We start from the raw sequence: 17,456 nt of genomic DNA on the forward strand, positions 1-17,456 counted from the left end.
TTTGTCCACATGTTTGCAAAGAGATCTGTGCGTTACTCACCGAAGGTTTCTTTGGCTGGTTTGTGTTGCTTGCTCTCTCCTTCTGATTAATATGAAGAACACTGGGATGGTTTTGGCTGCACACCTTGCAAGTCAAGCGCTTCTCGCAATTCCTGCTAAGATGTCCAATGCGAAGGCAGCCAAAACAGATTCCCTTTTGCCTTATAAAAGTAATCTTGTCCCTGTGTGTCTTCTCCTCCATCTGAGGACATTGATCCAGAGTGTGATTTTTAGAGCAACATACACAAGTGTTGGTGTTGTGAGCAGATTCATTTCTTTGCTTTGCAGGGGTTTCGATGGTAGTAACTGTGGTTGCAAAACTGTCTCCTTTGAATTTGGGTTTAATTTGTGACTTCATTCTGTTCATGTTCATAGGTCTACTTCCTGTACTTGGTGGTGTATTTTGAATGTCTCCGAAGACTGGGTCTGAGACAATCTTTACCTGGCGCTCAATGAATGTGACAATATCCATGAATTGTGGTCTGCGATGGTGTTTTTCCATTATCGAACATACAGAGACTCTCCAATTCTCTCTGAGCTTGTATGGAAGCTTTGAAATCAATACTTTCATGTTCGCTGGCATATCGAGTTCCCTCATGTACTGGACATTCTCCATAGCATTACAGCACTCCCGAAGGAAAAGAGCATAGGCTTGAAGAGATTTTATGTCTTCAGCCTTCACTAGCGGCCAGTTGAGCATCTTCTCCATGTAAGCTGCTGTGATTTTATATTCATCTCCAAAGTGTTGTTCAAGTAGGTACTTTGCCATATCATAGCCTCTGTCTGGAGCCATGTGTTGACAGCTACGTACAAGCTCTTTAGGCTGACCCCTGGTGTACTTCTCCAAGAAGTACAAACAATCACCTCTGTTTCTCGTGTTCTTCTCCACACAATGAACAAAGGCTCTGACAAAGGTTCTGTACTGCAGAGGATCCCCATCAAAATATGGAATCTCTCTTGGTGGCAGTAAGTGAGTGGTTTGCTGCTCCACTAGCATTGCTGTTATCTCATTTTGCCTTTTTAATAGGTTACATACAACTGAGGTTTCATTGCTTTGGGGTGAAATTACAGTTGGGGTCGTTAGCTGCACAGGAGCTTCCATGTGGATTGTATTGTCCTGTGCTCCATCCCAAGACACATGTTGTCTTTGTAAAGATGGCGGTTGTGTTTGAATGGGAGTTGGCTGTAACAACATAGATTGTTGTCTTTGCCAAAATGGGGGCTGTTGAATGGGTGTTGGCTGCATCAAGTGCATAGGTTGTTGCATTTGCCAGGGTGGTGGTTGTTGAATGAGTGCTTGTTGCTGTTGCATAGCTTGTGGTATTTGCCAGGGTGGTGGTTGTTGAATGGGTGCTTGTTGCTGTTGCATAGCTTGTGGTTGCTGTGGTAGTGATGTATATTCTTTTGCCCGAGGATTGAGAGTGACTGAGGGTTCCTTTAACCTTGTTCCTTTCCTGTAGTAGGAGTCCATTCCATCGGACTGTGTGAGTGAAAGAGCTTGGTGACTGGGGGATTGTAATACTGCTATTCTTGCGTTGGTAGCTGCCAATTGTGCATCAAGCTCCATCGTTTCCTTTTTCTTTTTCAGGATCTGTTCCTGCTCTTCCAGAGCGTGTTTATCCTTTTTCAGGATCTGTTCCTTGGCTTCCTGAGCGTGTTTCAGGATCTGTTCCTGCTCTTCCAGAGCGTGTTTATCCTTTTTTAGCATTTGTTCCTGCTCCTCCAGAGCGTGTTTATCCTTTAACGCTGCAGCGTGAATCACAAGTGAAGCTCTATCTGCCTCGGCCTGTAAGCGAGCTGCTGAGGTAGAAGATCTGCTGGACCTGCTGGACTTGCTGGTACCAGACCTTGTGTGACCTTTGTGAGCAGATTTTTTACTTCCCACATTAGAAATGCTGTCATTTGGATTAATTAGATTTTGCACGTCCTCCTCGTCCTCATTAACACTTTCCACAGGTTTGGTCATTTTTGTCCATGCATTCATGTGATCAATAAAGTCATTGACATTGATCATTTTGGCTTTGAACCAAATGTCATGTTTTCCCCTTTCCTCAGGAGGTACTATTGGCAACAGAGCCTCCTGGTTTGCTTCTGCTTCCTTGCATATGTGGAGATATTGCATAAATGCGCATTGCACCTCCTGTTTGCATCCACTTTGCATTAACCCCAAAATCGTTTTTTGCAAGTTAGAAGCCTTGTTAAATTTAGATTTATGTAATTTATGTAATGTGTCAATTTTATCCGATAGGGCTTTTGGTGTTAATTTACTCTTGCGTTTTGTGACCTGCTGATCGGTATCAACATTGTGTGTGATTTGACCTGTGTCCACCTCGGACTGTGTTTTAGCCACTGTGGGTGTGGGCTGTGACTTTTCAACCAATGAAGGTTCTTTACAATGAGTTTCAGCCGTGGCGGGCTGTTCAACCATAACGCTGGTCTCTGTTGGATTCTGAACACCTTTATCAGAATTCATTTCAGCAATATAAGCAGGCATGCGTTGTTCATGGGACGGGGTACCACGGTGTGTAACCTCACTCGCTATTTGCATATCAATAGCTCCGGTCGTCAGGTGTGTTAAATACGTTCTCAGACACATTCACACCTAACCTTGTTGTGAAGACGTGTTACATTCCATTCGTAGAGGCAATTAGGCACTGTCTTTAGTCTGTGCCCAAGCGAGGGGACATTAAATGCGCATTGCCGGGAGCGCGCGTGCACGTGGTGCGTGTCACCCCAGATGATTTCAATAACGCACCACTGAATATAAGACCAACAGATTCAATATGAAACGGTACCTTTGGTTAAATCACAATAAACAAAACCCACAGTTAATCATCACATGACGTTCTAACCAAACCTTGACAGACACACACACGAACGGGTTGCACAACCATATACCACCAATGCATTGGAATTTTCCCTTTTTATATTTTTCTCAATTGACCCTGTGTGTGCACACATTTGTTTTGTATATGGCCATATAAGATATACCGGTAGCGCGCTACATACCTGTTCGTTGCGCAGCGCTGTCGGGGCCGTTTGACTTTATTCTTTGAACTTCGAAAAGTCTTCAAACAGCGCTCCTTGTCCGAGCGCTATTCAACATCAAACAGCGCTCCTTGTCCGAGCGCTATTCAATAAACTGCTTGCGCGCAGGACAGCTCCCTGGTCCGTTCCCTCGCCCAAATGGTGCTGGGGCAGGTGATGCCGTCCGCTCCTTGACGGTGGTACCGTGGACAGCTCCCTGGTCCGTTCCCTCGCCCAAATGGTGCTGGGGCAGGTGATGCCGTCCGCTCCTTGACGGTGGTGGGCTGCTCCTCCCGGTCCGTCCGCTCCCCGACGGTGCTGGTGCTGGGCAGCTTGGTCCAGATTGTCCACGTTCCGCGCAATTCCAAGCGAAACGGTGAACCAAAACAGCTGATCACACGTCCCGCTGATCAGCTGTTGAATCTTGAGCGCAGAGCGCGCTGTCTCGCTGATCAGCTGTTTGAATTAATCTTGAGCGCCGTGCGCGATTATCCTCGTCTTCCAATAAGTAACAAAGGCAATTGTCCATTTCAAACGAAGAGCCTTAGTTTTTGACTAATGTAGACTCCTTTACATAAGCCTACTGCGAGGGGCAAGTGGACTGGCTTGAGTTAGACGCGTGCTTAAAGAATTCAATGTCCAGAGAGCTCTTATCATTTTCGATATGCCAATCCTTTTATTGACTTATCAACCAAAATATATATACAAAAACTCTTTTTACTAATAACACTGACCGCCGACCTATACGGCACATCTCGAACACGACAAGACACGGTCAAAAACTGTATGGCTATTCCACTTGCGCACCTGGGGCTCATCACCCTCTGATCAGTATATATGGGTAACCACCCCCTGTGGTGGTTGCCATGGTGACTAATAATGCCACACCTCTGCACCGTGAGTTGAAATAAAACTAAATAAACAGAAGGGCATTTTGGCTCCAACATCATCCATGTTCACAATAAAATGTTTGCGCCACAAAAGGTCATGAACTCGGGGATCATGGAACCTGCCTGGTATTCACCACTTAGTCGACCATTTGAGTGCCAACTTCCTGGTGATAAACAAGGACACTATGAAAGAAGGAAGGGTCATCACGTCAGAATACCAGCATTCTATAACAAGGACACTATAAAAGAAGGAAGGGTCATCAGGTCAGAATACCAGCATTCTATAACAAGGACACTATAAAAGAAGGAATGGTCATCACGTCAGAATACCAGCATTCTATAACAAGGACACTATAAAAGAAGGAAGGGTCGTCGCGTCAGAATACCAGCATTCTATAACAAGGACACTATAAAAGAAGGAAGGGTCATCATGTCAGAATACCAGCATTCTATAACAAGGACACTATAAAAGAAGGAAGGGTCGTCACGTCAGAATACCAGCATTCTATAACAAGGACACTATAAAAGAAGGAAGGGTCGTCACGTCAGAATACCAGCATTCTATAACAAGGACACTATAAAAGAAGGAAGGGTCGTCGCGTCAGAATACCAGCATTCTATAACAAGGACACTATAAAAGAAGGAAGGGTCATCATGTCAGAATACCAGCGTTCTATAACAAGGACACTATAAAAGAAGGAAGGGTCGTCACGTCAGAATACCAGCGTTCTATAACAAGGAAACTATAAAAGAAGGAAGGGTCATCAGGTCAGAATACCAGCGTTCTATAACAAGGAAACTATAAAATAAGGAAGGGTCATCAGGTCAGAATACCAGCGTTCTATAACAAGGAAACTATAAAATAAGGAAGGGTCATCAGGTCAGAATACCAGCGTTCTATGTTCTGCTTGATGCCAGACTTTAGTGCCAGTTCTATTGAAGCCTATAAAGTCAAAATATACCAGCTATCTGAGGAAACGTACACCAAATGTTAGCTAGTTAACAATGCAACAAATTGCAGATGATTCTGACATCCGAGGTAATAACCTGTTTAAATATCACACGGCACAGTGACGACCCTTGCTCCTTTTATAGTTTCCTTGTTGGTAAACTCTGACATTTTACTAATTGACGAGGACCATCTAAATGCACCATTAGCCTCCAATATATTAACCTTGGTGACATGTGACGTCAACATGGAAGTGATGTTCTGTATTGTTGACAGCACATGTCGCATGCACCAATGACAGCACAGCACTAAATCAAATAATATAGCTGAACTGACTATTCACCAATTTAATTAAATGCAATGAAAATAATAATAATAAACAATCTTACCAGAGCAACACACAACATAATCTTACCAGAGCAACACACAACACAATCTTACCAGAGCAACACACAACACAATCTTACCAGAGCAACACACAACACAATCTTACCAGAGCAACACACAACACAATCTTACCAGAGCAACACACAACACAATCTTACCAGAGCAACACACAACATAATCTTACCAGAGCAACACACAACACAATCTTACCAGAGCAACACACAACACAATCTTACCAGAGCAACACAACATACATTCACAGTCGGAATGTTCATGAGTAAATAACATCCTTTGTCTCCTACAGGTTTTGTGACGTTGGGTGGATATAATTCCAGATCAAACAACCATTACTCCTTCTCAGGTACTATACTCTGATCTGATCTGAGAACAGTGTTGAGAGAGGTTTATCTGATCTGAGGACAGTGTTGAGAGAGGTTTATCTGATCTGAGGACAGTGTTGAGAGAGGTTTATCTGATCTGAGGACAGTGTTGAGAGAGGTTTATCTGATCTGAGGACAGTGTTGAGAGAGGTTTATCTGATCTGAGGACAGTGTTGAGAGAGGTCTATCTGATCTGAGAACAGTGTTGAGAGAGGTCTATCTGATCTGAGAACAGTGTTGAGAGAGGTTTATCTGATCTGAGGACAGTGTTGAGAGAGGTTTATCTGATCTGAGAACAGTGGGTCTCATTCTCGAACGAAGTTACGACAAAATATTTCGTCTTAGCCAGATTTCGGCCTATTTAAGACATATTAGGGCTGGGAGTGGGAGTCTTCAAATTTTCCTGAGATCTTATTTGAGAGCAGATCTAAGAGTGCTGAGGAGCACACTTAAATATGCTCTCAGCCCACGATCAAATCTCATGATTGATTGACTAATTTAAAATGTTATTATAACTTGACAGACTGTTCTCATAGTGATTCCTTCACGTCAACGCTACAGGCCTCCTTGGAATTAATTACTTAATCATAATTAAAATAAATATGACAATATTTGTACGATAAGAAATTACGAATTTGATGTCGGAAAAATAAATAATCTGGATTCATCTGATCACAGGGCAGCTGGATTAACCATATCTGAACCAGCTATTTTGGACAAATAATTACTCAGATATTCAAACACAATTATGTAATTATTGTGAAATGATTGAAAATAATAATAATTTAATGCCTTCTGTGGAATTTGTATTTCTTATTTGTTACACATCTGTTTTAATGATTAATTATATACATTTTAAAGAATGCAGGTCAACATGCAATGTATCCCATTGATTGGTATACAATGGGAGAGACCTTTGTTTGATTGATTGATTGAAAACTTTATTAACAGATTGCAGAATGGGTACAGTACAGTACAGCTCAATTACATAAGGGATGCAGACCAGAGAAAGAATTTTGTCTTGTTTACATCAGGGTCCCCCATTTTCAATTCATCATAACATATATGACACACATGACACAGATAGACAGTACTGCTACATCTATACATTTATGACATACCAGATTTGCAAATACAGTACTGTTTGTGATACAAAAAGAGTCCAGAAAAGAGAGTACATTTGACGTAGAAACTGTTGGAGGAGGTTGGGTAGGGATGGGTGGGGGATAGACTTATACTGTACAAGCAAAACTGTACATTGGAATATTGACAACCATACTTGGTCATTTACTGTACATTGGAGGGGGTTGATATAGCTATAAACCTGCATTCCTTCCAATATATCATTAATCAATTAAACTTATATTGAAATACACTATATAGCCTATACACCAACACTGAAATGACAGTGGATAAATAAATAAGAACTAAAGCTAATCGGTGGAAATAGACTGCATTAATATTCCATAACAAGTCTTGTGTGCGCATACGAATGAACAGTAGCCTATAGGCTTATGGAATAATAAGCCATACTGCGTTCATTCATTACGCCCGCCGTAGGCTATATATATTATATGTCATTCATTCATTCATATACAGTACTGCGTGCGCGCGTGTGTCTGTGTGTGCGCGCGCGCTGCGGCAGGTGTGTACCGCGAGCTGTATATGATGCCAATACATTTACATTTACATTTAGTCATTTAGCTGACGCTTTTATCCAAAGCGACTTACAAGTTCTGTACGACAAGCCATCAGGAAGGGCACAACTCTATCAGCTGAGCAACAATGTTCATCAAAGTGTTGAGTGCTACAGTGTAGGTTAGTTTATTAGGACAAGTGCATGACAGTACGGTTAGTTAGGGTTAGATTTTTTTTTATTGTTTTTTTTTTTTTTTTTTTTAATTCAGATAATGGTTGAAGAAGTGCGTCTTTAGTCGACGGCGAAAGATTGGACGTGATTCGGCTGTCCTAACTGGGGTGGGTAGTTCATTCCACCATTGTGGGGCAAGGACTGAGAATAGGCGACTTCTCTTTGATGACCCTCCCGGAGCTTGGATAGGAGTAGGTCTGAGGCGGCCAGAAGATGCAGAGCGTAGGGGTCTTGAGGGTGTGTAGTTAGAGACCATTGACCGGAGGTAGGCGGGAGCGGTTCCCTTTGCCGCACGGTATGCTAGGTCGAGGGCCTTGAAGCGGATTCGTGCAGCAATGGGGAGCCAGTGCAGGTCCCTAAGAAGTGGGGTGACATGGGCCGACTTCGGTAGGTTTGAGATCAGGCGGGCCGCTGCGTTCTGAATGAGTTGAAGAGGCTTAGTGGCAGTGGCCGGGAGGCCAGCGAGCAGTGCATTGCAGTAGTCGAGGCGGGAGATGACTGTTGATTGGACGAGGAGTTGGGTGGCTTCTTTTGTCAGGAAGGGGCGTATCCTTCTGACGTTGCTCAGGAGGAATCGGCAGGTTCTGGTCGTCGCTGCGATGTGAGCAGAGAAGTTCAACTGGTCGTCGAGGACAACACCAAGGTTCTTGGCGGTCGGGGACGCAGTCACAGCTGTATTCTCGACTGTGATTGAAAGGTCGGTTAGGGGGGAGGATTTGGCCGGCAGGTGGAGCAATTCTGTTTTGCTTAGGTTCAGTTTGAGGTGGTTGGACGTCATCCAGGCTGAGATGTCGGACAGACAGGCCGAGATCCGCTCAGAGACGTGGATATCTGAGGGAGGGAAGGAGAGGAAGAGTTGAGTATCGTCGGCATAACAATGGTAGGAGAAGCCATGAGACGTGATAATGTTACCCAGTGATTTAGTGTAGAGGGAGAAGAGAAGGGGTCCTAAAACCGAGCCCTGGGGGACACCCGTCCGCAGGGGGCGGGTGGCCGACAGGGTCCCTCTCCATGACACTTGGTAGGAGCGGTCATTGAGGTATGATGACAGCCATGTCAGCGCAGAGCCAGCCACTCCCATTCCTGCGAGGGCCGCAAGGAGGATCTGGTGGTTGACTGTGTCGAAGGCTGCAGATAGATCTAGGAGAATCAGGACAGAGGAGAGGCCTTTCGCTTTTGCTAAGTGAAGTGCCTCTGTGACCGCAATGAGGGCTGTCTCTGTGGAGTGACCAGTCCTGAAGCCTGACTGATTAGGGTCTAGGAGGTCATTCTGTAAGAGATAAGCAGTAAGTTGGTTGGATACAGCACGTTCAAGTGTTTTAGAAAGGAAGGAGAGAAGAGAGACAGGACGGTAGTTGCCTATGACGGTAGGGTTCAGGGTTGGTTTTTTTATGAGCGGCGTGACTCTGGCTTGTTTTAGGGAGGTGGGGACCACCCCCGAGTTGAGTGAGGAGTTGATGGTTGCAGTTAGGAATGGGAGGATGTCTGGTGCTATGGTCTGGAGGAGTGGGGAGGGTAGCTGGTCCAGCTGGCAAGTAGTCGGACGGTTTGACGTTACCAGTGTCAGGGTCTCTGCTTCTGTAATGGGAGAGAAAGATGACAGAGTGAAGGATGAGGTTCTCGATTCAGCATTTGGAATGGGTGGGGGTTGGGAGAAGGAGCTGCGGATGTTCTCCACTTTTTCCTCAAAGAAGATCGCAAAGTCTTCGGCAGAGAAAGATGAGGGAGGGGGGGGTGGGGGGGGAGTGAGGAGGGAGGACATGGTAGCATGCAGTTTGCGAAGATTCTTGGCAGAGGCCTCGATCCTATGGTGGAAGAAAGAAGCTTTGGCATTAGTGATGGTTTTGGAGAATGTTAACAAGAGGTTGTGATATGTGTCGATGTCAGCAGTGAGGCGTGACTTTCTATACTTCCTTTCAGCTGCTCTCAGGACCTGTCTTTGTTCTCTCACTGGATCTGTCAGCCATGGACTGGGTGGGGAACGGCGGGCAGGTTTCTCAACGAGGGGACAGAGCTTGTCGAAGGAGGTTGCAAGGGCTGAAAGGAGGGTGGAGGTTGCCATCTCTGTGGAGAGAGCAGAGAAGGTGTCACTCAAAGGTAGAGCGGATAGTATGTCAGAGGAGAGGGTGGAGGGGGATAGGGAGGGCAGGTTGCGTCTGAGTGAGACTGTTTGAGTTGGGGTGAAGACCTTTCGGTTAAGCATGAGAGTTAGTGAGAAGGATATGAAGGAATGGTCAGATACATGTAGGGGAGTTACCGTGGTGTTAATGATGCTGGAGTTACATACATTAATCTAATCTAGTTTTGATGGGCGCAAGCGTGATTACGAAACCTAGCCGCATTTCTCGGAGACGCTCTCTGATTGGCACTGACTGACGCTAGGTTTCGTAATCACGCGGCTCGCAAAGCACTTCCGCCATTCCATTTCACACAGCTGCGTCACCAGTTGCCTTATAAGGAACTATGGAGGCGGTGTTTTGTATGCAAATGAGCTGAACGGGAACGCGCTTTGGAGTTTACGACAGAATGCCATTCTCCAAGCAGATATCAGATCATATAATTTCTGCGACCGTTTCAGCCACTTAAGACATATCTCCAGCACGTTCAGGACTCAGAGTGTACTTGTCATAGATTATGTCTCAGTGGTTCCAAGATAAGTCTTCCAGAATATATCTTTGGAAAATTTTCGGGAATGAGACCCAGTGTTGAGAGAGGTTTATCTGATCTGAGAACAGTGTTGAGAGAGGTTTATCTGATCTGAGGACCGTGTTAACCACTACACCACCATGCCGCCTTTTGTCTCTGTGTGTGTGTGTGTGTGTGTGTGTGTGTGTGTGTGTGTGTGTGTGTGTGTGTGTGTGTGTCTGTTCACAAAAGCTTGGTTGCACGTCGTGCAACCCCATCCCATGAGCAACGCACCTCTGGTCCCTGCCCACTGTTGTGGAGCCTGATGGCCGCTGGTATGAAGAACTGGCCGAGGCGGTTAGTTGAGTAGCAACAGTAGTAGTAGTTGTAACTGAGGGGTACAATTCCCTGACTGTATTAATAAGTATGGTATCATTAAACCACTACCGTCTTATGTACATTACTACTGGCCATACAGTACACAGGTATATCAGATGAGAACACCTCCACAATGACTCGGTTCCACAACAATATTGGATTTAAGTATTTATTAGCAGCAAGAATACATAATATACTTTACTCTAGATGCGCTTATAAGGCAAGGGAATGTGCGTAGGCAAATCAATAACGAATGTCCATTCTCATATTACGCATGAGATGATAATACAACCTGAATATTAGGAATTATATCTATGGTACTCTGGGGAGGCAGCGGGAGATTCTGGTAGGGGGTTCCCACCGGTTGTAAGCCAGCAGGGGGAGGAAATGTTCGAATGCAAAGTCTGGATCAGCGGGGACTCAATAAGCTCCTGCTATGGGAGGCGGTATATTACTCCCTGATCGGCAGACGAAAAGCAGCAGCTGTAATCCCAGTATGCGTGCAGCACAGGTGAAAGCCGGCCAGCCTCTCCTTGAGACGGGCTCGAGTGATGCTCCTCACGTCACGGGTAAATCCCACAGTAGTGGCGTGTAGACGATTCTTCTCCGCTCCAACAGCCTGGTCCAAAGCAATAATAATAATAATCCAGCCGGAAAGGGGCTCTGCATTCACCGGTGTAGATTCTCCGGTGCGCGGTACTTCACATTAACTAGGTTGAACTTGACGTTATTCCACTAAACTCTGACACTTTACTATCCTATTCGCACGCGGCGATAAGTGCTCTATTTAGACACACGGTTGCTCACTTCACTTGGTCGTTGACTCGTGATGAAGGCTTTACTAGTAAGGAGCGAATGATACGTTGAACAAACGTATTAGGATAAGACAAGACTCTATTTTGGGGCAAAACGGGCCCACTTCACCGCACGTCGTATCGTGGGTGAGGCTTCACTTGGGTAACTCGAACTACTTCTGTATTCACCTGCGCCATATTTATATGTTAGGCGAATAAACTAGTACCAGCCTTATTCCTGTCTCGTAGTCTTGGGCAGAACCGGGCATGTTGAGACAAGCCTTGACGGTGGCTTTGAACTCGACTCTGGGGGTATGGCACTGGCGCTGGTGGAACGCTATCCAATAAGAGAACGAAATATTATGGTCTGTACTAGGTTAAAGGGATATTCCGTGTATATGTACAAAGAATACACAAGGGATATCAAACGATATACAAATATTATGCAATATATATCAATCAGTAAATATATATATTCGGTTTAATCTGACCCTTTGTAACAGCCGCCTCCTAATTAGTCCCACCTAATTAGATAAGCAGAGACAGATTAACCGCACTGTCCACTACTCAGTGTCCGTTGTGAGGGTAGGGCAGTTCACAAAGTCAGGGGGTCATGGTCGTCATTAAGCGAGTCGGGGAGCCTTGGCGACTCTATCAGCCTCGCCACGGGTCGGTTGTAGGTCCGCCCTTGGACGGGCAATTCTGCCGCTCTGACCTTCCGTCGGCACCAGTGGTCACTTTGCTTACGCGGCCGGCCGGCCACGCAGCTCGGGGTAGTGACTGGTCTATGGTCATGACGACTGGACGGGATGAAGGGGGGCTTAGGAGGAAGCGGGCCTGAGACTGCTTTGATCTGTGCTTGGCTGTGCCTCCTCCTCCTCCGTCTGTTTCTCTTGTTTGCTCTGTACCCCGTCTGAGGAGGGGCCGGTGCCGGCCGCCCCGTCAAGGAGTCGCTTGGGGTGCTGGGTTCGAGGTCAGCTACGTCTGGAGCGCAGCTGAGGGGGGTGGAGTTCCGAACTCCCTCTGGTGCCCACGGTTCTCTCACGGGCCTCTCGCTTAATGTCAATAGCCTCTGCTGTACGAGGGAGTGGCCGGTGTCGCTCGCCTTTGTGTGTAGGCAACGTGTAGACGTGGGTTGTCTGTCAAGTCCGTAGAGGGGGCCCTGGAGCGTCCATCCCAGTCGGGTCTGAACCGCGACTGGGCATCCTTTGGGTCCGATGTGGGCCGCCTCAATTGGGAGAATGAGGTCCGCGTGGTCGGAGCCGATGAGCAGGGTCGGTGTGGCGCCGTCGATAAGCGGTATAGGTAGTTGACGTAGGTGCACATACTTAGCCATCAGCTGTGGGATGGGGTAGGTGTACTGAGACAAGCCTATGTCGTGGCTGGTGAAGACGTTGGTTATACTATACTGCTTCTCGGGCTGGTCCACCGCTGCTATCTTGAAGGAGACCTTTTCATCTTTTATGGTCTTCTGGTCCCTTCTGATGGTGCGTATGGTCATGGTATCTTTGACACCCCGCAGGCCCAACTGGGCTGCTGCGGAAGCGAGGAGGAGAGTCTTTTCAGACCCATCGTCCAGGACGGCGTAAGTGTCCAGGACCTTGTCCTTGTAGCTCAGGAGCACTCTGACCACTTTGATGAGCACTCGGGGGGTCCCGCTATGCTGGTCAATGTGGAGCACTCCTGTTGGTCGGTTGCCTTGGATCTTCTGGTGGGCTCCGCACAGTGCTGCGCGGTAAGCGGCGCCCGCCTGGGCCGCCTCACGCCACTGGTCAACTTGGACGGGGTTCAGTGTCTTATATTCGGCGCACTGTGCCAGCCAGTGTCCGCCGTCGCAGTAGGTACAGTAGGGAGCGGTCTGGTGGCTCTTCGGTACTGGTGCCACCGCCTCGGCATGGTACATTACCGCGACGGGCCCACTCTGTTGTCCTGGCTGACGCCTGTTGATGTCATGCAGGACCTCCAAGTGGGTGCCACCGCACCTGCTGCACTTCTTCTTCAAGCGGCACTCAGCTGCTAGGTGGCTGCGCGCGCAGCGGAAGCAGCGGCGGTGGTCCTTGATCCACTGACTCACCTCGTCCGTGGTCAGCTTCCCGAAAGTGTCGCATTGGTACAGCCGATGTTCTCCCTCACAGTACTGGCACTCAATCTTCCACTGGTCCTCTTTCGTCGAGGGGGTGTTGTGGTTCTTGTGCTGCGGTACTGATTCGGCTTGGTGCATAACGGTCACCAACCGACGGTTATCTGTTGATCCCCGAGGTCCTGGTCTTGGGCTTGGTCCACTCCATACGAACGTGTCGAGTCGTAGGCTACTGACCTCCCTGGCGAGGAACTCAGATAGGTCTAGGAGGGATGCCTCTGGACCGTTGGGGTCGCGGTGGTCTCTCTGCCGCCGAAAGCGCTCTTGTCGGGCGGGAGGGAGCTTCTCTAATATCCTCTCTACATTAGAGTTAGCGTACAGTTCATAGATCCCCTTTTCCTTTTGGGCCCCCAGCATCCCTACCAGGGACTGTACCTTGATAGACAGGTCATCTAATGCTCTATTGTCTCTGGCTGGGGGGAGACGGTCAATGTCTCTTATCTCCTGTATCACGTAGTCCCATATGCGTCCATAACGTTGGTCGAGGGCTACTAGAGCCGCGGTGTATGGGGTAGTAGAGCTGGAGTATGCCAGCGCTATATTGTGCGCTCTGGGCACCTTCAGGTGCTTGAGTAGGATAGCATACTTGTACGGTTCATCTGGTACGTCGGACAGCATAGTCTCTAAGCACATTCGTAGCTCTGTGTACTGTGCTCTGTTCTCGTGTGTGAAGTCCGGGAACGTCGGTGTGCCAAGGTACGATGCCATGGATGACTGGCACATCGGTGAGCGTTGGGGGAGAGGCCTCCTGGGCGAGTCTCCCCGTGCGTGTCGTCTTGGGCTGGTACTTGGTGGGTACCGAAGGTCGGGTCCCCAGGTGCTGTTCCTCGGGGCTGGCGGTGCGTCAAACTCACCCGTGAGTTGAGTCGGGGGTTTGTAGCGCAGTGCCTCGGGGCTGACGTCTGGGCTGTACTGGACCTTCTGGTCCAGAGTACGTTGCTGCTGGTCGGGGCTGTACTGGGCCTCCTGGTCCAGAGTACGTTGCTGCTGGTCGGCTTGACATTCCTCCTCTTCCTCTTCCTCTTCCTCTGCTAGGACCTGGAGTCTTCTGTTCAGTCTCTCGGCGTGGTCCGGTTCTTCCCGGTTGCTGGGTCTCGTATGGACCGGCCGGGGAGGGGGTTCGGAGACGTGGACAGGATCCTCCTGTTGGCGGGGTCCCGGGTCGCTTGGTCGGGTAGGGGAATGTGTCCTAGACCCTTGTCGTGACGATTTCCGGGAGCTCCGTGCGGAGTGAGGGGGTGTCGCCATGGCAACCAATTTGTCCATCAGCTGCGCCTGCAGCCGGTCGCGCTCTGCCTCGCGCTGGGCATGGGCTGCGTCGCGCGCTGCTTCGCGGTGGGCATTGGCGGCGTCGCGCTGTGCATTGGCGCTGGCCTGGGCGGCGTCGCGCTGTGCGTTGGCGGCGTCGCGCTGGGCATTGGCGCTGGCATGGGCGGCGTGGAGCTGTGCATTTGCGACGTCGCGCTGTGCATTGGCGGCGGCGTGCTGTGCATCGGCGCGGCTTCTTTCAATGTTCTCTTCCGTCTGAAGGCGTCTGGTCTCCAGTCTTATGCGGTCGTCTTCACTCCTTTGTTGCGCCTGGAAGCGCTCTCGCTCGGTTGCAGAATGTTCGCGCTCGCGCGTCTGTTGCGCTTGAAGTCGATCGCGTTCGGTGGAGGCTGCCAGGGTGGCGATGAGTGCCTGCGCCAGCATCTTGTCCGCTTCGCTGGGGGAAGACCCCGGCGGAGGTGATCGGCTTCCGGCAGTGCTCGTTGGAGATCTGTTCTCTGGGCGCGCCTCGAGGTCCGTCTCCTGGGCGCGCTTCTCTTCTGGTAGTGGGTCGGGTTCCGTCCCTGGAGCGCTTTCTTTATCCTTGAGCTCTCCGGGGACTGTCCCGTTGGCGTTGTCTGGGGGTAAAGTCATGTCATGTCCCTCCTGGTCCCCCCCGTGAGCTTGGTCAGTTACGTTAGAACCCACTAGGGTCTCTACTGGCGGGGTAGCCTGGTCGGTAGGGTTGGACATAATTTTACTATCCGCTTTAGTTACTTTATCCGTATTTAACTTCCTTTTAAAGCTAGGTATTGGACTGACAACGTAGTCCTCTAGGTGAAGAGGTGGCTGCCGTCTGCGCTCCGGGCGATCTAGCTTAGGAGAACCGTTTGTGTTCATCATCGGCCATGTTTATATTAATATTACGCTAATTCTTATCCGGGGCTCGAAGGACCAATTGTAACTGAGGGGTACAATTCCCTGACTGTATTAATAAGTATGGTATCATTAAACCACTACCGTCTTATGTACATTACTACTGGCCATACAGTACACAGGTATATCAGATGAGAACACCTCCACAATGACTCGGTTCCACAACAATATTGGATTTAAGTATTTATTAGCAGCAAGAATACATAATATACTTTACTCTAGATGCGCTTATAAGGCAAGGGAATGTGCGTAGGCAAATCAATAACGAATGTCCATTCTCATATTACGCATGAGATGATAATACAACCTGAATATTAGGAATTATATCTATGGTACTCTGGGGAGGCAGCGGGAGATTCTGGTAGGGGGTTCCCACCGGTTGTAAGCCAGCAGGGGGAGGAAATGTTCGAATGCAAAGTCTGGATCAGCGGGGACTCAATAAGCTCCTGCTATGGGAGGCGGTATATTACTCCCTGATCGGCAGACGAAAAGCAGCAGCTGTAATCCCAGTATGCGTGCAGCACAGGTGAAAGCCGGCCAGCCTCTCCTTGAGACGGGCTCGAGTGATGCTCCTCACGTCACGGGTAAATCCCACAGTAGTGGTGTGTAGACGATTCTTCTCCGCTCCAACAGCCTGGTCCAAAGCAATAATAATAATAATCCAGCCGGAAAGGGGCTCTGCATTCACCGGTGTAGATTCTCCGGTGCGCGGTACTTCACATTAACTAGGTTGAACTTGACGTTATTCCACTAAACTCTGACACTTTACTATCCTATTCGCACGCGGCGATAAGTGCTCTATTTAGACACACGGTTGCTCACTTCACTTGGTTGTTGACTCGTGATGAAGGCTTTACTAGTAAGGAGCGAACGATACGTTGAACAAACGTATTAGGATAAGACAAGACTCTATTTTGGGGCAAAACGGGCCCACTTCACCGCACGTCGTATCGTGGGTGAGGCTTCACTTGGGTAACTCGAACTACTTCTGTATTCACCTGCGCCATATTTATATGTTAGGCGAATAAACTAGTACCAGCCTTATTCCTGTCTCGTAGTCTTGGGCAGAACCGGGCATGTTGAGACAAGCCTTGACGGTGGCTTTGAACTCGACTCTGGGGGTATGGCACTGGCGCTGGTGGAACGCTATCCAATAAGAGAACGAAATATTATGGTCTGTACTTGGTTAAAGGGATATTCCGTGTATATGTACAAAGAATACACAAGGGATATCAAACGATATACAAATATTATGCAATATATATCAATCAGTAAATATATATATTCGGTTTAATCTGACCCTTTGTAACAGTAGTAGTATTGCTGCTATTACATGTAACACTATTCTTCCTCTGTGTGTATGTGTGTGTGTGTGTGTGTGTGTGTGTGTGTGTGTGTGTGTGTCTGTGTGTGTGTGTGTGTGTGTGTGTGTGTGTGTGTGTGTGTGTGTGTGTAGCCTACAGTGGGAGTAGGGTGCGCCCTCCCCCTCACAACCCCCACCCGTCCTCTTCAGCAGGCCTGTCAGAGGACCAGCAGTACGATGCAGCCGTCAGAAACAGCCTCAATGACACAGGAGGTAATATTATGTTAAAAGATATTAGTAGTATTAGTCATATTATTATCATTATTACTGAGCATGGCTGTCGGAAGAGAAACAATATGAAGCTTCAGAAACACTAGTAGTAGTAGTTGTAGTTTTAGCAGTAGTAGTAGTAGTAGTAGTAGTTGTAGTTTTAGCAGTAGTAGTAGTAGTAGTAGTAGTAGTAGTAGTAGTAGTAGTAGTAGTAGTAGTA

At 48.0% G+C, this 17,456-nt stretch overlaps 1 protein-coding gene across 2 annotated transcripts in view; it reads left to right on the plus strand.

Moving 5' to 3' along the window:
* Positions 1 to 17,456, plus strand: part of rhbdd1 (rhomboid domain containing 1) — a 48,001-nt gene that overhangs the window by 26,219 nt on the left and 4,326 nt on the right. The window contains exons 6-7 of one of the 2 annotated variants that reach the window (XM_084315104.1): positions 5,597 to 5,653; positions 17,120 to 17,239. In XM_084315104.1, the coding sequence (XP_084171230.1) occupies positions 5,597 to 5,653; positions 17,120 to 17,239 (177 nt within the window). The remainder of the gene's footprint in view (positions 1 to 5,596; positions 5,654 to 17,119; positions 17,240 to 17,456) is intronic. The other variant, XM_084315105.1, reaches the window with a different exon arrangement.

The sequence above is a fragment of the Notolepis coatsorum genome (genome assembly GCF_963971535.1).
Source record: "Notolepis coatsorum genome assembly, chromosome: 1".
Taxonomy (NCBI): domain Eukaryota; kingdom Metazoa; phylum Chordata; class Actinopteri; order Aulopiformes; family Paralepididae; genus Notolepis; species Notolepis coatsorum.